General features: G+C 52.3%; 8 protein-coding genes and 1 non-coding gene across 9 annotated transcripts; 6 read left to right on the top strand and 3 right to left on the bottom strand.

Annotated features, from left to right (window-relative positions):
- Window positions 1–2059: 2059 nt before the first annotated feature.
- QC764_405870 (uncharacterized protein) lies at window positions 2060–6657 on the top strand (the record flags this gene model as incomplete). Its single annotated transcript, XM_062946880.1, has 5 exons — window positions 2060–3270; window positions 3339–3459; window positions 3538–3706; window positions 3777–6263; window positions 6316–6657. The coding sequence occupies exons 2-5, from the start codon at window positions 3404–3406 to the stop codon at window positions 6655–6657; spliced, it is 3054 nt and encodes a 1017-aa protein (XP_062800858.1). The 5' UTR covers window positions 2060–3270; window positions 3339–3403.
- A 2168-nt stretch (window positions 6658–8825) lies between these two features.
- Window positions 8826–10370, bottom strand: QC764_405680 (uncharacterized protein; the record flags this gene model as incomplete). Its single annotated transcript, XM_062946859.1, has 1 exon — window positions 8826–10370. The coding sequence occupies one exon, from the start codon at window positions 10368–10370 to the stop codon at window positions 8826–8828; it is 1545 nt and encodes a 514-aa protein (XP_062800857.1).
- A 629-nt stretch (window positions 10371–10999) lies between these two features.
- Window positions 11000–11605, top strand: QC764_405690 (uncharacterized protein; the record flags this gene model as incomplete). The annotated part of the gene is made up of 1 exon (XM_062946860.1): window positions 11000–11605. The coding sequence occupies one exon, from the start codon at window positions 11000–11002 to the stop codon at window positions 11603–11605; it is 606 nt and encodes a 201-aa protein (XP_062800856.1).
- A 409-nt stretch (window positions 11606–12014) lies between these two features.
- QC764_0070260 (uncharacterized protein) lies at window positions 12015–12809 on the bottom strand (the record flags this gene model as incomplete). The annotated part of the gene is made up of 1 exon (XM_062940635.1): window positions 12015–12809. One exon carries the CDS (start codon window positions 12807–12809, stop codon window positions 12015–12017), a length of 795 nt encoding a protein of 264 aa, XP_062800855.1.
- On the top strand, window positions 12436–12891 carry QC764_0070250 (uncharacterized protein; the record flags this gene model as incomplete). Its single annotated transcript, XM_062940634.1, has 2 exons — window positions 12436–12548; window positions 12665–12891. The coding sequence occupies 2 exons, from the start codon at window positions 12436–12438 to the stop codon at window positions 12741–12743; spliced, it is 192 nt and encodes a 63-aa protein (XP_062800854.1). The 3' UTR covers window positions 12744–12891.
- Window positions 12892–13166: 275 nt separating this feature from the next.
- Window positions 13167–15920, top strand: QC764_405715 (uncharacterized protein; the record flags this gene model as incomplete). Its single annotated transcript, XM_062946862.1, has 3 exons — window positions 13167–13330; window positions 13381–14949; window positions 15003–15920. The coding sequence occupies exons 2-3, from the start codon at window positions 13966–13968 to the stop codon at window positions 15918–15920; spliced, it is 1902 nt and encodes a 633-aa protein (XP_062800853.1). The 5' UTR covers window positions 13167–13330; window positions 13381–13965.
- Window positions 15921–16117: 197 nt separating this feature from the next.
- On the top strand, window positions 16118–18963 carry QC764_405710 (uncharacterized protein; the record flags this gene model as incomplete). Its single annotated transcript, XM_062946861.1, has 9 exons — window positions 16118–16156; window positions 16213–16440; window positions 16501–16819; window positions 16876–17099; window positions 17166–17588; window positions 17645–17740; window positions 17798–17833; window positions 17890–18001; window positions 18061–18963. The coding sequence occupies 9 exons, from the start codon at window positions 16118–16120 to the stop codon at window positions 18912–18914; spliced, it is 2331 nt and encodes a 776-aa protein (XP_062800852.1). The 3' UTR covers window positions 18915–18963.
- A 94-nt stretch (window positions 18964–19057) lies between these two features.
- Window positions 19058–19150, bottom strand: QC764_0070220. The gene has a single exon. It is a non-coding gene; the product is annotated as a tRNA-Glu (tRNA).
- A 490-nt stretch (window positions 19151–19640) lies between these two features.
- QC764_405720 (uncharacterized protein) lies at window positions 19641–20288 on the top strand (the record flags this gene model as incomplete). The annotated part of the gene is made up of 1 exon (XM_062946863.1): window positions 19641–20288. One exon carries the CDS (start codon window positions 19641–19643, stop codon window positions 20286–20288), a length of 648 nt encoding a protein of 215 aa, XP_062800851.1.
- Window positions 20289–22863: the final 2575 nt, after the last annotated feature.

The raw sequence follows: 22863 nt of genomic DNA, 5'->3' as shown, positions 1-22863 counted from the left end.
CAACAGCTCATGGATGGGGATGTAGGTCGTGATATGAACATTCTTGGCGAACTCGTCGTTAGGGCCAACGATCGGGTTGAATTCCTCAGTCATCCACTGGCCTTATGGGTGTTAGCAGTTTGTTTCGTCAAAAGGTTTGGTAGGAGGAGGAAGTTTACGGTCATCCTCATCGAGCACAACCCCGCGCTTGCGCCCGGCACCGAAGGCTAAAGAGGGCCGGTTATCACGCGTCACCGATAGTCAGTCAAGAAAGGCTGGCAACATACAAGAAGGCTTCTGCCCATTGGACAAAGCACGCGAGTTGCGTTGCTCGAAGGCCTTGTTGATCGAAGTATGGGAAATCATGGTGGAATGCTTGTGGGTTGGTGTTGAGTGTGGAGGTGAGTGAATGTTAAGAGAAGGTTGAGTGAAGGCTGAGTAGAATGAAGTGATCAGAAATGTGGTTGTCTGATGTGGCTGTGATGAAACGAGAGAGCATAGAAGAAGGATTATCTGGGAGGAGGGACGATATTTTATAATTAAACAGGAGCTGGTGAGGCAGGGCCACAGCGTAAGTGAATGAATGACAGACCCACTGGAAGTGAATATCGACAATAGCTTCAAAAGTCTGCAACGCGGTGAGAGATGATATCTTGTCCACAATCTCACTGTATCAGACACCAACGCCTGCTTGGCCCTTCCAAAGAGGGAGCGAATAAGCGGCAATGGGAAAGTAAACAAAAGGGATGCATTTAGGTAGAAATTCAGGGGGGGTGAATCAATTATTGCACCTAACGATGATGCATTTCAATTTCGTGCTTGTATAGGTAAATGTTGACCCAATTGCTTCTTTCCCCATCATTCCTGCTACGGAGTAAGCCTTGCAACAGAGCAAAAGGGACTGTTTGTCTGCATAAAGGGGCGCCGCTTGCTGAAGCCAACTGGGGAAGTTTGCGGAGGTCTCGATGTCAAACCTTCCACATCAATCAAACAATGCCCGACTTTCCCAACACGGGCTTCAAGCTGCAAGTCAGTGACAAGCGTGATTATCGTTTGGGCTTCATAACTATCTCTGACCATCGACAGGAACAAGTGGGTGTGACATTAAGTCACGTTTCTCTCTTCTAGCCGCCTTCCTTGCTGTCGACGCCTGTGTTTCTACCGTGAGTTTGAAGCATCCACCAAAACCGCCTGTTGTAGTCAAATGACTGCAGCAAATTTGTCTATCAAACCACCCTGGTCATAGCCACTGGCCCAATAAGGCGCTTTTTGTGATTGTAACTTGTACCTAACAGGCTCTAGCCATAATTACATGGTAACCTGATCAAACCAGACCATTTAGCGAGTTCATTATGCTAAAGCATGGTATGAGGAGGACGGAGTAAGCCACCAGTCAAAACCAGGGCTGTTATTGGACGCTACAAAGACATTAGGGCTAAACGATTCTGGCTGCCATGATCTCGCTTCCTCGAGGAAAAGCCCACCACTTTAGAACACTCTACATTCAGGCAGTAAGACATTGAAAAAGTCCCATCTGAAAGCTGCTCAGGTGGACCTCAATATTCTTGAGAGAAAGGGGAATGCAGCGAGTATGAGAGGGATGGAACGGGTGGAATCTTATGAAAGATGGTGCCCATGGGTGTCAGGCTGCGGAAATTGAATGCACATGGGTGCACCCTTGTCAATCTTTAGGTACATAATGTGCAGTATTCAAAAGCAGACAAACCCATCGTGCTGATTTTGGAAGATGGGGTATAACCCTAACCCAGGAGCGGCTGTGGGTAGGGTTGGTAAAAGGGGGAAGTGGGGCCGACCTTGTCCCGGGGAGTTTGGGGCTGTCGGTGCAGCTGGACCAAGACAACGATCAAATAAACGCATACCGAGCAATTGATGGAAGCGTAGAACGATGGTCTCAGATTTTATGTCCTGCAAATCTCATTGAGCATTCTCCGTCGATGACAATAGGTATTGTCATGATTGGATTGTTCTTTGTTGAGCTTTCCGGATGCATCGCGGCTGGTCACGACAAACCCCTTTAAACAGCAGACGTTCTTTGTGAGACTTGGCGAGAAACATCAATGAAACGTCAACATTAGAAGTAGCTATACCCCACGTAAAGTGGAAAATACGGTGTAAGCTGCTCCGACCACCTTCCCCGTCCCGTAGACCAAGGTGTTCAAGTCAATTGCGTCGAGTCTTCAACTTCTCTCACAATGGCGCAAGATCCTGCGCAGCAGCCTCCCGAGAACCCTCAGCTGGTCAGCTGGTACTCTCACAAAATGTCACCCCCAGTGAACCCAGGGAATGGCCCGAGGCGATCCCGCAACCTCACTGGGTGGAGAATCCACCAAGGACCGAGTGGAGGCGGATGGTCCGATGGGGCATGTGGCGCTTCCGTGAAACCGGCGAGCATATGAATCTCAGCACCTTCCAGTTTCCTTGGTGGGCAGCAGACTTCCCCCCGTTCATCCCGTCCCCCGGCAAGTACAAGGGCCCGAGAGTCCCGACAGGATACAAACCCGCCCCTGGCGGGAACGACGGGGAGGCACCGGCTGAGGACTTTTTCAAGGCGAACAAGTTTGAAAAACTCACAGAGCCCCCACAACCGCTGACAGATTCGACTTTTGTGGCACAGGCCCCACGAGAAATCGCTACCTTCCTCGAGAATTACTACCGGCTCAAGTTTGTCAAGGTACTCGGCTGGGGAGGTGAGGGCATTGCGATTCTTTTCGTACACTCAGGAGAGAATGGGACGTGGTACTTTGTCGCCAAGGCCCCTATCGACCAGGAGGGATGGGATGGTCTGAAGCGGGAGGAGGCTTTTCAGCGCAAGTTCACGGGTGCTCAGCATATCGTTCAGCTTGCGCCACGGGAATGGTTTTTACACCCTGATTTAGAGGATCTTGGAATGGAACTGCCACCACAGCTTGATCTCGACAATCCTCACCCGCCAGATGTTGAGGTCGCCTCGGCGGTGATGCTGTCGGAATTCCTCCCGAGTGGAAGTCTTGCCAAGCTGATCAACGCTTTGAATCTGAAGCCGCATCTCAAGCCGGTGCCCAACTACTTTGCCTGGAACATCTGGCTCTGCAGTAAGTGAATTTCTCGTTCCACGGTAGACCCAAGGGCACTTACCTTGCATATTAGTGGTGAGATCGCTCGTGGAATTCAAGTACAGCCCGCAAGAGAACAAATATGATCCGGGCGACGGCTTCCCAGTATTCATCACATTTGACGATGTAATATCGGGAAAAAAAGACAACATTCATTTTGACCTTGATCCTGCCAACTGTGAGTTAGCTGTCTCCTGCAGCCAAAACAAGGTTTCCCTCAACCATGAAAAGGCTAATGTGATTTAGACATATTTGGTGACCGTGGGGTCGGCTGGACCGATGATCAACACTACATCGCGCCCGTTCTCAAAATGGCCGACTTTGGCGCCTCTGAGACTATCGAACAGGACGTTTTGCTCAAGAATCCGTAAGTATGCGACCCTGGTGTTCAAACGATGAGATTCAGGTAGGGGGTATCTGACCGCGCCTCCCTCCCTGTCCTTAGGTTCAAGATGTGGGGATATCGAGTCCGTGGCAAGTTCTCGTACTGGGCCCCTGAACAGTTCTCAGAAGAGTGGGATTATGTCGAGGCACTGCCACACGATATATTACCTCCAGACCACGTTGTTGCGGGAAAATATTCCTGGAAACTCAATCTCTGGCAGGCGGCTCAGGTAAGCAACCATCTCAGCATTGATTACCTACCGGTTGTTACTGTGACTAACCAAGTTCAACAACATTCAGTCTATGGTTACGCTTCTGACGGGAATGTACCCAGAGTCACCACCCATTCCCACATGGATGGAATTCGGTCAGGTGGAGGGATGGGGCTACGGTGCCTACGTCTTGGAAGGGTTGAAGCCATACGTTGACCCTCGCCTCACAAACATCCTGGCGCGCTGCATGATGGAGAACCCGGATCACCGACCTGATATCGGCGAGCTGCAAGGCGAAATGGTCGCCATATTGGGACATTATCGACATCTCGGGCAGCAAGAAGGTAACCCGGACGAGACGGACTGGCCAAGGAACTGGCACAAAGCTCCATATGAGGAGCAGACACCATGGACAGATAGACATTTGCATGCATGGGTAGATGAAGCTCTTTACCAACCCGCATCGGCGCCGGCCCCTGATGTCCCCCCTCAGGCAGACGACGGGGGACTAAGTCCAGCACAAATGAAGGATGCTCAAGTTAAAGACGTGCAACAAGAGTTGAGCGAGTCTCAGCGGGAAGAACTATTTGACAAGTGGGCTGACAAGAAGAGCCAGGCGTTTAAGGATAGGCTGGATGCCATGCAGGAGGCCCAAACCATGAACATGTACGAGAGATGGTGGAACCCAGCCCTGGAAAAGACAGAGACGTACACACGGCAAAAGGAATGGAAACGATGGCTCAAAACAAGACCTCCAACTGAGCAAGAAGAAGTCGACGACGACGACGATAGTGATGATGGTGGTGATGGCGGAGCTGGTGGTGCAGCTGGCGCCAGTGGTCCTAGCGCAAGCGGAGGCGGTGGAAGAGGAGGAGCTCCTCCACCCTCTGTTAGTAACGACGATGATGGTGACGATGATGTTGGTATGGGTGGCCCTGCTCCGGCACCACAGCCTCAGGGACCAGTGTCAAGATTCAACCCAAATGCTCCAGTCTTCAACCCAGGTGCTCCTGTCTTCTACCCTGGTCCGAGAGTGGCTCCACCTCCGACTGGTCGCCGTGGCGGTCGCCGTGCTCCATCTCCGACCGATCGCCCAGCTCCCTCCGCGCCTCCACCCCCGCCTCCACCGGAGGTCGACCCTTACGAAGTCGTCTTTCCTGCGCTTGGTACGCCAGGCCCAGTTGTCCCTAAGCGTGTGGTCACCACCCAGATTGGACAGAACGATGTCAAGGACGCCAGGAGAGCGCGGCGGGCAAACAACCGAAATCTCGATCGCGTTTCTGATCCAGGTGTTGGGCCTAGTACCGTTTCTCCAGCGGTCCCTCCGGCTATCACCATAACAGCCTCTAGTCCTACAGCTCCTCTAGCTGCTAGCCCTGCGGTTGCCATTATTCAGGAGCGGATGCAAGAAATGGGTTTGGCAGGGCCAGCAGCACCACCACCTCAGCACTTCCAGGCGCCCCATTTTGGAAATCCAATCCTTCCTATGCCGGAGTTGGAGAACCCCAGATTCGGAGCACCCATGCTGCCGCCCATCGGACAACAAGAAACGGGACTATCGCTGTGGGACCCGGACGCAGCTCCAGCTCGATTCGCTGGGCCCCTGCCGCCGGGCGTTCCAGTTCCGCTACAGTATCGACATCTTGCCCAGAAACAGCCTCTTCCTCCCGCGCCATTCCCATACGGCAACCCTCCCCAAGGCGCTTATGGTGGTCCTCCAGTAGCTGGTTCTTCGGTACCTGGTCCTTCAGCACCTGGTCAGCAAGGCCGCCCCCGAGGACGACGTCCACCATTTAAACCCGAACCTGTCAGAAACTCCATGCCACTTCCAGATGGAGGGCGCGTTGACCGTTGGGGAAATTGGTTCCATGATTCACAGACAACACCCCCTTATGTCTGGAGAGATCCTAAGCTCCGACCTCGCCCGCCTACGCCTCCCCCGCCGCCGCCTGGAATGGTTTTGCCCCCCTTCCCAAACTGGGACTCACCTTGGCTGGATTATGTGTACCCTAGGGACTACGTCGCTCTGATTGTGAATGGACAACCGCCGACACCCAAGACGAAGTACGATCAGTACCGGAAGCAGAGAAGGGAAGAGGCAGACAAGGTCAGGGAAGAGGGTGCGCGAAGGGAGAAGGAGAAAAAAGCACGTGAAGAGCAAAGGGATGTCATGCAGGCTAGACATCAACAACGCTTGAGGGAGAGGCAGAGACAGAACCAAGATTACCAGCCTCCGGATGAAGGCGAAGGCGAGATTTCACCTAGGTCACTACAAGCCTTCAGAGTCTGGAAAAAGAAGAACAAGCGGGCGGAAAGAGTACAGGACGCGAGAAGGGAGAGGGTCCTGGAGCGAGGGAGGGAGATTGAGAGGGAAAGACGAATGGAAGAACCGCCTCCGCCCCCGCCGCCCAACTCACCTGACGCGTTGGATTTCCAGAGAAGATTACGAGAGGTTTTACAACGACGTGCCGACAGAGCGCAGGCGGCAGCAGAACGAAGGGCCACGATAGCGGATGCACAATGGAGATTGGAGATGGAGCGTGACCATGACCCCGCGAACATCGACCGAACCAAGGTTGGTCCTCCCCCACAGTTACCCCCTCCTCGTCCGGTCACCCCCCTGCAAGGGAGCCCAAATTCACCACCATCACAAAGGGCTGGACGGTTCGGGCCTGTTGGTCAAGACCGCGTTTAACACGATCCCGACAGTGATATGGAGGGCCGGCCTCCACCGCCGAGAAGAGAGCGCTGGTGGCATACCAGATCTCCATACAATCAGGGAGGCCGCAACTGGATGCAATCTAGCTCGTCCGACGAGCATGACAACACCATCCTCAGATCCCCAGGCTGGTTTCGACGAAGGCAACAACAAGAACGGGCTCTGGATGCCAGAAGGCAAGGCGACAGGGTGCTCGCTGGTCGAGTCAGGCCCCAACCCGAACGCAGATCCCTGCTCTCGCGCTTGGTAGACTTCAGCACGGCCATCACGTCCGCGCCTCGGCCCGGACGTTGGGGTGTAATCGGCGCAATTGATAGATGGTCGAGGAACCCGGGCAGAACTTCCAACGAGACTGGGAGCCCATCGCGGCGGCGGAGGGACTCGGGAGCGCCAGGGCGGAATCTAGGTGTAGATATCGATGCACTGCCTCGGATTGAATCACGCACCCGGACGGCGAGACTATCGCCCGTACTATGGGTATCGCTGCAGCGGCAGCAGCGTCGGCAACGTCAGCAGCAGCAAGGGGGTCAGCAGCAGCAGGGAGATCAGGACGTGGTTATGACGGGCGTAGATTAAAATAATTCGAGCTTCATCATCCGACCGCCGCGTCGTTGAGCGGGGTGATGTTCCTGACAAATTTTGCGGTCAGTTGAGGGCACATGCCTTTGGCAAAAAAATGGCGCTGGTTAGGTAGTTTTCTGGGTTGGTATTGTCGGAATGCTGTTTGACAGGATTTGGAAACAGGATTGGATAAGGGACTTCCGATAGGGTCTGCTTGGAATTTCGGGGTTTCTCTAGCAATTATCTACGTATTTAGATCCATAAATTGTTTCTCCCAGTCTTTCACTCCCTCCCCGCCGTTTTGATAACGCAGGTGCTCATTGTCAATGACGACAGTGGTTTCGGCGTCGAAGTCGCCTCTCGGCAATCCTGCGCACAGACAGCTATTGTTTACTTTCCTACTTTCCCAAGGGGCTTTCAGGGGTAATGTGGACCGCCTTGCCAACCCTAACCCTGCCTCCAGGTTCATGTTACACTTCCTCCCATCAACTGTTGTTTGAAACCTAAAACAAGTTGGAAGATCTTCCATGTCACGTCAAAGATTACGACTGGTGTTAAAAGCTTCGTGGTGCATAAAGCTGATCCTAGCAATTTATTCCTGTTGTACCTTTGATTCCTTCCTTCACCCCATTCAATATAAGTATCTGTGTACTATTGTTAAGGGCCTACGTCTGGGTAGAGGCGTAGGTTGCAAGTAAAAGATTAAACTGTCGGATGAAGAAGAGACGGAAGAAAAGGCCGATGAAATATATCACCCACCTCACAATCTCTTCTCATCCCTCCCAAGGCTTGCGAACTTCCTCTGCAAAGCGCACGAAATATCCACTAAAACTATCCGAACCTCCTCGTATTTCCTCCTATCTCCTTCATACTCCTGCCTCCCACGTTAATCGCAAGCCACGTCAAACGCCAAATAACCCTGACCCGGATATCATCCCATAACAGCCAGCAGAAAGCCACAGCAAATCCTACTCGTTGACGGATCCAGAATCGAGCACGCCTGTTCACCTGAGTCGGTGGAACTTTGTTCTGCTCAACAAAGGTTTGCTCCTCAACCCGACCGTTGACCAGACCCACACTCCTCTTCCGCCAACGCCCTTGGCAGTTCCCGTCCCAACACCACCATCTCGACCTCGTGGCGAATATGGTCGATGGTCTTCACATCAATACGTTGGACAACTGGACCTAAGATGAGAAGTGTAAGCATCGAGCACAAAGGCTTAATATAGGTAACCATCGCGAGAACCAACCCTGCAGAGAAACAAGGCACACCTCGTAAAACCGCACCATGGCCGGCTTTCGAGGCCCAACACCAGCGACGGGCAAAGTCTCGAGTTGCGAGGAAGTTACGGGCTGCCTGACGCAGGTTGTACGGATTTGACTCATCGAGCTGTAGTGAAATAGCTTCGAGGGACAAGCTTCCAAATGTGCTGTAAAGCCCGAGATGGCCAGCGTCGTCAGGAGGATGGGTAGAGGGAAGGCTTTCAACTGTAGATGAAGATGAGAGTCAACGCTATGGCCTTCGAGTTATTTTTGTATGAGATAAAAAGAGAACCAAGTTTCACTGTTGGCTTCAAGCCTCGCGACCTCGCGGCGGTGCTCTCTTTCAGTCTCACATGGTCAGCGGGCCTCCTGGTGACTCTGGTGAGGGCACCTGCGGCGTCGAGCCATGACTTTCGGGACCGCTATACCTCAGTGGCAGGGAATATGTCACACCTCACTCAATCAACGAAGACTTCTCTTAATTGCGTGCCTGGTCTGATCAAGCTACTATGTAGAAGTTCAGTCATGTTCAAAGTCGACTGCGAGCTCATGGTATTACATAACAATCACAGGAAAACATGACCTGACTCCAACTCAAACCAAAATACTCTCCCCCTGATTCACCGCTAGAAACACCTTGTCCTCAACGCCTTCATCATGTTTGCCATCCCACCCTCTCCCAAACCCAACTCCCTGCCTCTCACACGCCCATTCCAAGCCGCCCAGAGTCTTCAACACCTCCTCTGGCTCGGTAGCAAACGTCCCCCAATGCAATCCCACCGCCACCGCTTTCCCTTTCCCGCCTTCAGTCATCTCCTTGAATACCCGTACAGCATCCCAAGGAGGCATATGGTTTGCCCCAGTCACACCCTGTGTATGCCTCGGCATAGGATTGCCCCAGTCCGGCATCCACGTTGTAAAGCTTCTCAGATAAGCAAACGATGCGCCAACACTGATCGGCAAGAGTAGAAGGTCTGGCGGGCCGATGTTATCGCTGATCTCTTTGAACGCTGGACATGGTGGGTAATCCTCTGGTTTTTCCTTTTCTGCTGGCGGTAGCGGATCACCCCTCTTCCAATTCGTCGGTGGCAAAGGTGGCCATGCAGGATCGGTGTGGAACTGATACCCGGTATCACCCCCAAAGAACACCCTATACAGCTCCTCCCCGTCTCCAGATTGGAGGTCCTCCACCATCCAACTAGCCCACAAGCTCCCATTCGGTTCCCCAGACTTGCCGCTCCCTGATCTCCAACAGTTGTGCTGTGCGGGTGTGCACCAGACCTTCACACTCTCTTGCGTCAGTCCCGTCAACGCGACATTATCCCACCAATCCATCTCCACCACCCTCTCCTTCGGCAAACCCCATAAATCAACCATCATCTTTCCTATCCCCAACGGCACAAAAAACCTCACCCTGTCCTTGTTATTTTCCCAAATCCCCATGACAGACTCTTGATCAAGATGGTCATAGTGGTTATGACTAATCAATACTGCATCAATCCGAGGTAAATCCCCCACTTGACACGGCGGTTGGTACGTCCGAATCGGCCCAAAGTACTCGCTTGGGGAACACCGCTGGGAAAAAATGGGATCAAACACGACGCTAACACCAGATGAAAGCTGTAGCAGCATCGAGGCGTGTCCCAACCAAGTAACCTTTGCCTTCTTCCCAACCGGACAAGGCGTAAAATCAGGCTTCTGCACCGTAAGCAGTCTTGCAGCCTTTGACGCGGCAGACTCAGGGTTGGAGAGATCACTATAGCTCGGCTGTGATATCGGCGGGATTTGTCTGGCGGGAAGAGCGTACGAAGCCGCGAGAGGGATGCAAGGATCTGTGTCAGGACCCCACTGAAAACTGGCGAGCATCTCCGACTTGGTGGGCTTGTGCCACGAGGGCCAGGGGTTTTGGAAGCCGATGATCTCGCGCTTTTGGTCGACTTGTTTCTTTTTGTCGAGAGTTGAGATGTGGCCTTTGTGGCTGACCTCTTCCTGGGATGGGCCGCCGAAGGAGAGTGAGGGGAAGAATGAGGACCATGTTGAGCCTGGGCTTTTGGCCGGGTTGAGTATTGGGGCGAGGATGTGGTGTTTTGGCGGTTTTTCTAGCCCGGGGAGGCTGGTTATGGGGCTGATATCGAGCATCTTATGTGAGCTATGATGTTAGCGTGGCGACGGGTTAAACGGTGAAGAGAGACTTGGAGTGAGTTGAGGTTGTGAAGTTTGAGCAGCATAAGATGACGTCAGCCGCAGTGGCTTGGCATCGCCGATAACCAACCCGGTCCTTATCTTTATCGCGATGCATGAATTTCAGCCACAAACTCCAATCTTGGTATTGGTCAGAGCTGTCACGGAGCAGACATTAATATAATAAGGTAGCTCGCAGAACGCGTTGAACGTGTTCGCGTACCCTTGACGGGTGACGTTAAAACAAGCTTTATCGGGTGGGGTTCGGGTCGGTTTTCAACCCGCTGGAGCGGCAGACCCTGGCCCTGTCGCTCAGTTCGTGAAGGCTACGACATAACCGGGAAAGCAGATAGGCCGGCCTTGAGACGGAAGCCAATGTAGTAGCTTCTCCATAAATCGGCGCCATGGTGGCTGACACAGCAGATCCTAGCGGACCGGAATCAGCGCGGACCCCAACGTGGGGATGATCCGTTACACCAAGTGATCTCTTGGTACATAACCTCCACCTCCCAGCACTTTGACGCCTCCTTTTCCGCTCCCTCCCCACGAGTGGCACTTGTGCTTGCATATCAAAAACCTTCTTCAAAATGGGTGACGCCACATCCACCAACACCTCCGCCCAGTCCAACGGCAAAGACAACGGCAAGCTCTCCGACCTCCACCAACCAACCACCTTCATCACCGGCCACAACTCCTCCGGTCAAGCCATTGTCCAATCCCACAACCCCTTCCAATGGCGCCCCTACGACGACAACAACCTCGCCTTTGCGGTCCCCTACACTACCTCCCGCTGCCCTCCCGATCTGAACAATGACGCTGATCTCAAGCTCCACCAGTCATTGATCTCAACCCCTGATAAGCTCGGGTTGGTGAACCCCAAGGGCACTGTCCTCCGGTGTGTCGACTTTGCCCCTGGTTATGCCTGCGGTATGCATCGCACCCAGAGCTTGGATTATGGCATCGTGATGGAAGGGGAGGTGGACATGGTGCTGGATAGTGGGGAGCGGTACAGCTTGAAGAGGGGAGATGTGGCGATCCAGCGGGCTACGCAGCATCAGTGGGTCAATAAAAGTGATACCAAGTGGGCGAGGATGATGTTTGTATTGCAGGATTGTGAGCCGCTTGTTGTGGGCGGGAAGAAGATGGGGGAGGATTTGGGGACGAACTCGGGGTTGCCGCCGAGTAACAATTAGCCTGAAGGCTCAACGAGTAGGCGGGGATATCCAGGCAAATCATGACGTTGACAGGGGGCTACAGCAATGATAAATTTGACTTTCAAAGCTTCCCCGAGAAATCATTATAAACAGACTCAGCTGTCCCCATCCGGATGGTCCCGTCAATATTGCAGTGGCCCTCCCTAAAGCACCTTTTGATGCCAGAGTTCAGAACCATGCACAAAGACAGCCACTGGCGATTTCATCTACTGCCTTCTAACTAATGTTCGATCGACAGCAAGAAACCGCGCTGCAAGACGCCTCATGCTGGAAAGATCGTGCTTCCACGTACCCGGCACAGCTTGCGCATATCGGTCTAATAGGTATTCCCCCAGAAACGTCGAGAGCATGAAGGGAGAGCTGGACAGTGAAGCTCGGACACTGAGCCTTAAAATGCGAGTCGCAAATACTGAGCGCTGTATCTGGTGAAAGGAATCAGAGATTGCAACCACAAGAAAATCCGACCACCCAATGGCAGATTCCTGACACCATCGAGGGTGCACAAGGGATGGGCCTCGAGCAATGTTAAGCCCGGATGAACCTTCTCCAGATTCTTCGGCTTGTCAGACATCCACCTCAGCTTCGCCTTTGTGTGCTTGATGGAGCCGACGAGTCTCTCGATAAGGGTTGTGTACCAGTTGGTAATGTCAAATATCAGCTCTCCCGTCTTGAAATGGCGACACAAATCGGCAATCATGGCCTCGCCCTCTGAGGTGGTGAGATACGGCACGAGACCCTCGATGACAATAATGGTTGGCCGGTCATTTTGGAGGGATTGTATAAAGGCCGAATCGAGGGCAGAGCCTGCCATGAGGCTGTATTGGTTGGCCCTCGCCGGTTCTGGCATGAACTCCCGCCGTAAATCTACAACATCTGGGAGATCGACGTCAATCCAACGAACGCTGTCGCCCCATGAAATCCGGTGTGGGCGAGTGTCGAGCCCGCAAGCTAAGTGGATGACGTTGGCATGAGAGTGTCGGGTGAGAAAGTCGCGTATCCATTTGTCAAACAGCGCTGACCGAAGGCCTATGACGCCAGCAACAAGGGAACCAACTTGAAGTCTATCGAAGTCGTAATCGATCTGCTCGACGACAGCTGCTGCCAAGCTGTCACCTAGAAGTTGTCGAGCCTTTAGAGTGACGAAAAGCGTCTGTTCCGTGCTGCTTAGCGTGTCGGGCTGCATGGCGGAATCTTGGAGTTTTGTTTTGGCGACAATGATGTATGGTCGATACGAACACTGAGCATCTGGAGGGAAATCAGCGGGGTAATCTTTTTATCAGGTGTCTATATAACATAACTATAGTGGAAGCCGGGCGCACTTTGACATTAGCCAATCCCCCGTGCAACGCAGTGTAACCATGCAGTGATCATTATCAATACATCCCGAGATCGATGTTGAAGAACCAGTGGTGGCTGCGTGGTCGTGTCCTGTGAAAGGTGGGGCAGTTCCTCCGATGCAACAACTGGAAAACCGGAACACGGCACGCCTCTCGCCAGCAAAGCACAATGTCGAGCTCACGGATTGGAAATCAAATTGTCGCAACCTCTTCACGAGCAGCCAGCCACAATCATATGGCGACCAAATTGGGATCTTTACCCCACCATGCCCTCCTCCAAGGGCTCGGCATAGCCCAATAGCGCCCCCCTGATCGCCAGGCATGACCCTTGTTTAGGCGTGGGATATGTCGTGCGACAGCCCTGCTAGCAAGTGACAGTTCGCAGGTGGGGATATTCCCTCGCTAACCCAATCACAGGCGCAGCATCGCCCGGAATATTAATGCACGATGTAACCATAACGAGGCTGCACAATTCATCGCGACGCCAAACACGGATTCAACTTTTCATCTCGAGATCACCCTCTTCTCCGACTTTAGTCCACCTGTCGTCGACGGAATTTGGGCTCTCAAGTTCAACATGGCATCATCTCTACCGCCAGATAGTCTATCCACCGCTAACCCAGAGACGACCCATCATCCAAGCAGTCCTCATGCCGAGGTTGTCCCAGCAACCCCCAGCGTCGCGCTTACAGCGGCAGATAATGACACAGAATTTCCAAACTTGACCCAGGATTCGAGGGTCGATACGGGCGAGAGTGGATCTGGAAGGAGGACTACATTGCTTTCTGGTTGGAATCGCCTCACAAGGAGGCCATCTGTTGCAGCCGCTTCCGTCCCAAGACCTTCATCGATATTGCAACATGAAGAATCGTCGCCCACGCCATCTCGACACGGGGAGATACAACCTGGCGGGGATTTCGAAGAGAAGACAGCCGTTGAGGTGGAAACTGGGACCATCGGAGGCGGCAACCAGGTAGATGAACCACCTGCATCCAGCCAGGTATGAGTTTCGGTCATCATAAACTCGTCGCGCGTCTGCTAATGCACTGGGGCATGCTCCAGGCCACCTATACGTTGGCTATTTACCCAGAAGGAATTCGCCCTAGAACTTCGGTCGACATCATTGCCGTCCATGACTTTGACGAGACGCCAGAGGATGCTTGGGTGATGCCTGTCGAACGTCTCCTGAGCCCTGGGAGACCGGATGGCGAACGCGACAGGACCGCTTCGCCTGGACCTCAACGTATAAAGCTGATTGACAAAAAGGGCAAAGGGCCCGAGTTGGTGAATCCATCTGACGGAAACCCGAAATTAGACGCGAAACTGCGGCCACCTGGCAAAGACTTCAAGGGGAGAGGGAGATCTTTGGAACCTTCGATGCGCTCATCATCTGAATTCGACGTGCGCGGGCGGCCACGCGCAGTCAACTGGATTCGTGACTTTATACCCAACGATATCACCGACTCCAGAGTGCTATCTTTCAGTTACTCATCACCTACGTTTGTCAAGAAGACCGGAAGTTGGGCGGAATATGTGGAAAACGCATCAAAAACCCTCCTGGAACGCATTGTAGGCTCAAGGCAGCTATTCTTCCAGCGAGGGGTCCCAATAGTTTTCATTGGGTCTGGCTTCGGCGGTATCGTCATTCAAAAGGCGATTGCCCTAGCTGCCAAACAAAACGACACCGCTTCGTTATCTTTGGATGACATCTTCCAGGTTATCTTTTTGGATACACCCTTCCCAGAGCCCGATGAGCCTCTGACCCCGGACAGGTTCAAGAGCTGGTTTCCCAAAAACACAAACGTCAGGATGTCCCGTATCCTCCTAGAGATCGAAACCCGCGACAAGGAGTCTGAGCTGGTGGAGGATGTTTGGAATGAATACCAGGGATCTCAAAAGGAGTTGGCTCGTGGATTGGAGACAACTTGGCTGTACTCACAAGCTCGCGTCCAACAGGGTGATTCTGATAATATGTCACTGTGCAAGGTAGGTGAGCCACGAGGATGGCAGTTACAGATGCAAAACTGACGCGTGCGTAGGACGAGGACGAATATCGCGCTTCGATCAAAGGTGTCACCTTCACGTCAGTTGCCATATATCGACATCGGCGACTGGCACGGATGGGTGATACGCAAGATTACATCTACCAGACTATTCTTGCCAAGATGCAATCAACAATTCTCTACCAGGCCATCAAGTCCCGGAATGTCGAACTCGTCGAAAACATCCTGGACAGCAAGCCACGCTTGATATACAAGACGGAAAGTGGGCGTAATCCACTGCACATTGCATGCGTGATGGAACCTCCAAGCGATACAATTGTGACGCTCCTGATCAACGAGAGGCCTGATGATACCACCGAGCCTGACGACGGAGGTTCAACTCCACTGCACCACGCGGTCTTCAAGGCATGGTACAACGAGCCAGAAGAAGGCAGGGAACGGTCAGAGTACAGCGGCGTCATTCGTTACTTGATGCGTAACATGCAACGAGAAGATCTCGACCTTCATGATAACGAGGGCCGCTCGCCTTGGGACTGGATCTGCGAAGACAGCACGGAATACTATTGCGGCTGTAACGGATCCGAGTGTGCTGCGACTTGGATTCGCGAGTTGAGAGAGAACCTGGAACCCATCAGAGGCCCTGCAATCACTCAAGATTATGACTTGCCCACAGAGCCCACACCTCCGACGCCTGACTCTTCACAATACATCGCTAGCTTCGTTGCAGAAGGGACTGTTAGCGAGTTCTACCATACGACTAATAAGAAGACAAAACGAGTGGAGGAACAGATCAATCTCAAGACGACAAGCGTTTATGACATGGTTTATGATGCCAACAAGCGCTGTGCTCGGACTCTTGAATCGTCCCGAAGGAAGGGGAAAGACAAGGATTTCCGTTGCAGATGGATTTTGCTGCCCGCAAACAATGCAAGTTCTCTTCTCACCCCCCCGTAGAAAACTAAACTAATAATCCTGCGATGTTTTAGGAGCAATGGCTATCTGTATGTTGAGTTTCCTGCCGCGCGCATCGAGACGGAAGATGCCTAGGTACTGACAATACCCCTTTCCAGGACCTTTTTCTCTCCATTGGAGTCCGCGATTCATCCATTGCGGACCAAAGGCATGACGGTCTTACTATCTTCAACCGGTATATGAACCCGAGAGCCAAGAAGTACCAATTCACGAGATTTGTAAATGCACCACGACAGCTTGGAAGGGTTGACCAACAGTAACTAACGCAGAACAGAGTGTAGATGTATCCGAGGTTTCAGAATCACCGGGAAATCACTCTAGCCGCTTGCAGACAGTGATAGAAGAGCCGTCCGGGTCTTCAGACAGCATAGCCGGGTCAACCTCTCGGCCACCGTTGCAGCCCGCAAAGCGTTCGAGTCAGAATCTGTCCAGCATAACATGGGCGATGTTGCCACCCGTCAATCTCGGGCACGCCGGTGGTGACAAAACGCTCGCGCTTTTTGTGAGTTTCTCTGGTCTCTTTCTAGCATGCTATTGATGGGGACTTGCTAACAAATGGAAGATGCCATACCTTGCCTACGAGAGCCACGATGGTCGCAAAAAGATGGCGGCCATGATCAATCGCGTGAACGACAATCGAACCAACGCGCCCCTGAGCCGCAGGGAGTCGGCATTGATCGATGGATACATCCATGCTCACGATGTTCTACCACTACATTGCCGGCGCACATTGGATCAGTACTCTTACTACATGCTCGAAACCACGGAGCGGAGAGACAAAGACCAGGTCGTGTACCGATGGGCCACCAAGCACGGGAAGCCCAAGAACACAGCTCCTATTCTGATGGTTGACCAGTTGTGGCTATGGGTATTGCCCGATGGTGAGTTGTGATCGGATACACCGCCGCAAATGGAATGACATATTGACAGGATCCAGGGACTGTAATTACCTGCATGCCAAACACCCAAAAGCCTTCCGAGCAGTACAACATCAAGAAACTCCTAAGCCGGGAGATAGAGACAAACAAGGCGCGACAAGCAATCCAATCGCCCGACAGCCTTGTCGAAATGATTCTCAAGATATGTCTGAACATTATGACAAGGCAAGGCCCTGGTGGTGTCAAGCTGCAGGAGGCCTTCCAATCCTCCATCAACACCATTGTAAGTGCACGTTCCAGCACTCTGTTGATAACTTAGCTGAATACTCACCCTAGCTCAACTGAATAGGCTGAAGATGAAGCTGTCAAGATGAAGAAGCTCCTCAAGACCGTCGACAAGCTCGCTAATGCTAAAGACCCCTTCAAATACACATCCGACATTGACAGCTTCTCACGGATATCAGACGAATCCCGGCAGCTTGTGGAAATTATTGATATCCAGGATGAGCTTGGCATCATCAAGTCCATTCTTACCACACAACTCAAGGTTCTGGAGGAATTCCAGGGTCACCTTCGGCCTCGGAAACGGTCAGGTGGTACCAAGGAGCACTATGACGAAGATGGAGACCAACATGATGAAGTCCATAAAAAGAGCCATCACGGAACTGGGCTTAAGAACGCCAGAGTGGTCGATGAAGCCATTCGGATCGTGGAAGACAACCTCATCCGAGTTCAAGAGATGGACGAGTCTGCCAAACGAGTCGAGGCTGAGGTATGCTTCTGTAAGCAGGGATCATTTATGAGCGACAGTGACTGACAGCGTAATAGTTGAAACAATTGTTGCAATTCAAGCAACAACAGGCATCCGGTTGGGATACACGATATGCAATGAAGCTCTCAGAACAGGGCTCGCGGCAAAATACTGTGGGGTTCCCGAAGCGCACCTCATCGATCCACAAGTACTGACACACTATTCGGTAGATCATGGTGGTGTTCACCATCGTCACAGTCATCTTTGTGAGTTGCCGTAACAATCACATCTGCCAGGAAACTGAGCTGATACTGTATCACAGCTGCCGTTGTCCTTCATTGCAAGCTTTTTTACCATCGGCATTGTAGAGTTCCCCAAGAACGAGGAAACCGGCGAAGTTGACTGGCCAGTCAACGAAGTGTCAAAATATCTGTGTAAGTCATCGTGAGCAGGCTTTTTTGATATCATCTGCCATAGCTGATATAGCAAACAGTTCCCATCTCCGTCGGTGTTTCTGCTGTCATTCTCCTCGGCATCGGCATCGTGTTCTACCGCATGGCGAGCAAAGCCAAGAGGCGCATGGACAGCGCGCAACGGCCACCACCAAGCAAATGGCAAGCTCTAAAGCAATCCCAAACCAGAAAGTATAGCCACAAGCACAAGCACAAGCAAGACGATGACGAGTCGTATCTCTCGGACTGCACTTCGGACATTTCCGACGGATACAGCACTCGGCGGCGTCGCAACGACGACGATTCGAGCGACGAGGAATCAGACGACTTGAGCATCGACGACGACAACGACTACGCCCCGATCTTTCGCCGCTTTCGGTTCCATACGCATGTCCCTGGCTTGCGCAAGCTCTGGCTGTGGAAGTTGTATCCTGTTTCGCAACCTCCGGCTCATCATCATTTGAGCAAGGCTCAGGAGGACTTTGAGTGGGATTATCCTTTGAGGAGGTGGAGAGATGTTACGAGGGAGAAGATGGCGGTTTATGTTGCGTCGTGGAAGGCTAATCAGCTGCAAAAGAAGGGACATGGATCGAGGCATAATCACCCGGATGAGGATGAGTGCTTTTCGGAGGATGAGAGGCATAGGAGCCAGACAGAGGAGTTGGAACATCGGGAGAGGGTTGATGAGAGGAAGGATTGGTTGAGGGGGTGGTTGGGACTGTCGTGGGGGAGGAGGAAGGGGAGGGAGAGTGGGGATGAGCCTGAGGATGATGGTGATGAGGGTGGTGCAGCGCCCAGCATGAGGAGTGAGAAGGGTTTGGGGAGGTTATTTAGGAGGAGGGGTAATCGGGAGGAGAGGTGGGATGAGGAGATGGGCACGGCGAGACCGGCGTGATTGTTGGATACCTTACCGCTTGAGGTACCCAGACCATATGCAATCGCAAATCGTTAAAGTCCACACTCCACCACAGGATATCCCTGATCATAGACCCACGCTCTGACTCGACTATCCATACAAGTCCAATCGGAACCATGCTATCGGGTATGGTGTAGCGGTAACATCGTTGACTCTCACTTCTCAGGAGTGATTGCCTTTCTCAACAGCCCCGGGTTCGACTCCCGGTATCCGAGTCACAACCATCTTCTTTTTTGCATTTTCAGCAGAACAATCCGTGCCTGGCACACCGTATCAGCTCCAGCATATCCGACATTTTCCTTCCACACGGCTTCATTTCGCGTCCAGAACTTTTGACGCGTCCCGGCACGAAATCCCTCAAATGCAACCCCGCCATTTTTAAGCACTCCAGGCAACAAACCCCGCCAAGACCACAGCATGATCCGTGCTCAGAGGCTTCAGGGGTAAAAACACTTGGCGATTTCGCTGCCTGTGCCGCTTGGCACAAGGCCTTTGCATAGTGTAGACTATTCAGCCCTCTCATTTCCAATAGACCGCGCCTCTTCAGCCCGTTTGTTCGGTCCGAGGAGAGCGGGAAAGATTGGTGGGTTGTGGTTAAATGAGCTTGTTTCCCTCCATCGTGACTTTCTTTCCTGACCTCAGTTCATCGTCGCTCGTTTCTCTCTGTCTCTCATGTTTTGTCTTTTTGTCTAAACACCAGTCACAATGGCAACATTCCCAGACACCACCCCCCGGCCAACGGGCCACCATACCGAGACTCCCCCCTCCATCCTCCCCCGCCAATTCTTTTCCGTCATCTTGATCATCCTCCTCTACACCACCGCCTCCCCCTTCACCCCCATCTCCTGGGCTTTGGGCAGCGACACCCTCCACCTTTCGGGCACGTATTTCCTCGACAGGATCTTCTCCGGCCTGGTTCTCTTCTCCGCCTTCTACTTCCAATGGCGCATCGCCTCCCTCCGCGCCAGCGTGCCAGTCACCCTGCCTCTAGGCGGGTCAACCACCGCCGTCCGCAATGGTCGCCTCGAGACCGTCCACAGCAGTAGCGCAGACTTGTTCCTGTACAAGACAAGCGACTACTGGCATTTCGCCCTCGCCGAAGCGGGGGTTTTGCTTTTGGGAGAGTTCGCCGGCAGTGAGAACTTGAGGAGGGTGGTGGTTTGTGTTGTGGTGGCGGGGATTTGGTTGGTTGGTTGGGCTGCTACGCCTAGGAGCGTGAAGGACTGGATGTGGGAGCAGGCAAGGGCTTATTTGTTTGTGTTGGTGTTGGATGAGTTGAGGGTGGCGGGGAGGGGGTTGTTTGGGGGTTACTATCATGGGCCTGGTGGGGGGAGGAGGAGGGGTAGGTTTTGAGGGGGGAGGGATGGGGAGGGTGGAAGTCATGATGGATAGGTAGGTACCTTGGGGTTGTAGGGACGACAGGCACATTGTTGTCGCCGCCAACATCAAGAAATGTACCCCATGGCTCTGAACAAAGCAAATCAATCAAATCCGGGCCGATATTTGCGTCGATTTGAACTGGGAAATGTCAATTTGCCTTGATTTGCTTTGATTTGACCTATTTGACCCGCCAATACTAGCCGCTAAGCCAACTAGCTACATATATCCTATTGTCTATCCTGACATTCCAAAATACTACTCAGGCGAATTTCCTTCGTGTTTTGGTGGTAACTTCCTATATTTTCGGCTATATTTATGCTTATATAGGTAAAGGTTGACGTTGGTATATGCCGTGTATTCGGTCCCCAGCTTTTTCTAGTTTCTTTTCTCGGGTTATGTAGTAGGGTGAGGGTTATATATATGGTTTAAAACAATGTCTAGGGCCTTGGTAAACCCGTCAAATCAGAGAAAGCTAGGAAAAAGCTATATTTGACCCTGTTTTGGACCGATTTGCGTTGCTTTGTGTTGCTTTGATTCGACGTCCTTTGCGTTGTTCGGAGCCATGATGTACCTACCGAGTAACAGGTTCGAAGGCCCACCAAGGGTACCTACGACCCAGCTGAGTTTGGTCTCCGTGACGGATGGCAATAAGAAGCAATTGCAAGAGGCCTTTTCGTCGTTCCCTTAGACGCCGGGCGTGGGTCCACCACCTGAGTGCTCATGCCACGGTGTGTGATATTCCTTTTGACGGGAGGTACCTACCCTTGGAGCGCGGCCGGAGGCAGGCCCAGCGCGGTCGTTCCACTGGAAGCCTCTTGCGTCTGCGTGGCATTCCGTTTGTTCCATGAAACACTCCAGTTTTCCGCATCATATTTCTGCAGAACCCAACAAATAACACGTCGCACACTCGTTATCGTTTTGATTAGGCACCATTGCTATCTTTCGTCCCATCAGCATCACCAGGTAGGTAAGCGACCCATATCCCCACGGCCCCAGTATTGTCTAGCCTGAGAGTCATCCGCAGATACATGCTAGGTCAGGCCGCGCACCTGTCAATCACGAGCGAACACGCCGGCGGGATGACAATCGAGAAACTGGCGAACACGATAGTCGCCAAAGCCAACTTTCTGACGATGAGACCTTTAAAGCTCTAATGTATCACGTGCCGGCAAATGTTGACCATCCTGACTGGAGTTACACGACGGACTCGGGGAACACACACTGCTCCATTTGGCTGTCACGAGATGTGAGGTCCAAGCAGCCCAATTCCTGTCGTCCAAAAAAGCGGATCTGCGCAAAAAGCAAAATGGCGAGGGAAATAATCCCTTACAAGCTTTCCGAGACGCCATCAACAACCCGGGCTCGACGATCTACACTGAACATTCGAGAACTCTGACCCCTCAAACTGTCGTTTGTATAGGCCTTCTCACTCGCAACATTGACGGGTACAGTGTGTGGCTGGACCATGAAAACAAGCTGACCAAGGAAGAACTTGACCAGGTTCGTCAAGGTATCACGGTTCATTGCTTTTGGAATTCCACGATGACTTCCCCCGGGATTCCCAACAAGTTCAACATATTGAGGCGCGCAACGAGAGACCCCTCCAGGGCAGATCACTATCCAAGGGTCGAGTTCGATCTCAACGATATTGTGTACAGGATATTCAAGAGTGCGGAAAATACGTAGGATGCGCTATTTTATGACTTTGTATCCGCTACATTTGGCAGAGTTGAAGGAAGACTAGATGCTCTTTTGGCGAAATCCTGCACCCACACATTAATAAGGCTGGCTCCGGCATTGTCCGCTGTGTCGCACGCTTGTGTGGCTTTTCGTGTCTTGTTTGTTGGCGAGAATGAAGTAGCAGTGTGTACTTTGGTAGTTTTGTGACATGGGTACCCAGCTAGAGTTTCAGATAGTCGTCAAGCGCAAAATAGGTTGATTAGTGATCCCGAGGTACCATCCCCACAAGGTCGTGATGTCTGGTGTGGTGGTGAGACACCCTCCCACAAAATACAGGCAATACACACAGCAAGTGTAAATCAAGACATATTATAGTGTGAATCGTACCTTCAAAGCAAATTGCTAGGTCTTCCCATTATCTTCTGAGGCCTATTAGTTATCCTTAAAGGCCTTTGTAGCTAGTTGTATTTGAAGACCTATTAAGCACTTCAAAGGCTTTATGACTAATCCTCTAGGTGTGGTTTACGATATGGCGGGTATCTATTAATCCAAGGTACTTTAGTGTGCCAATCACCTATTTCGTCGGGAGGGGTGCGAGGTGGTCGGTAGAGACACCCGCTGAACCCATCCCTGAACCTACCCTCAGGCTCTAACCCGGGCTGGAATATATAACCGCTTCGGTAGATTTGGTGAGCTTTGTGCGCCAAATCAAGCCGTAACACCATTAAGTTAGACCTATTCATGGAAGTCCTCAGCCAAAGCCGAGCTTACCTAGGGCCGGCTCAGCTCAGATCACCCAAGGCTTTGTGGACCAAATATGTTGGGAGTGTGCCAGACCGCAAGGCGCTGGAGCTATTTGGTGAGGTCA

Source organism: Podospora pseudoanserina, chromosome 4 (assembly GCF_035222485.1).
Source record: "Podospora pseudoanserina strain CBS 124.78 chromosome 4, whole genome shotgun sequence".
Lineage (NCBI taxonomy): Eukaryota > Fungi > Ascomycota > Sordariomycetes > Sordariales > Podosporaceae > Podospora > Podospora pseudoanserina.
This window is presented reverse-complemented; position numbering and strand designations above follow the sequence as displayed.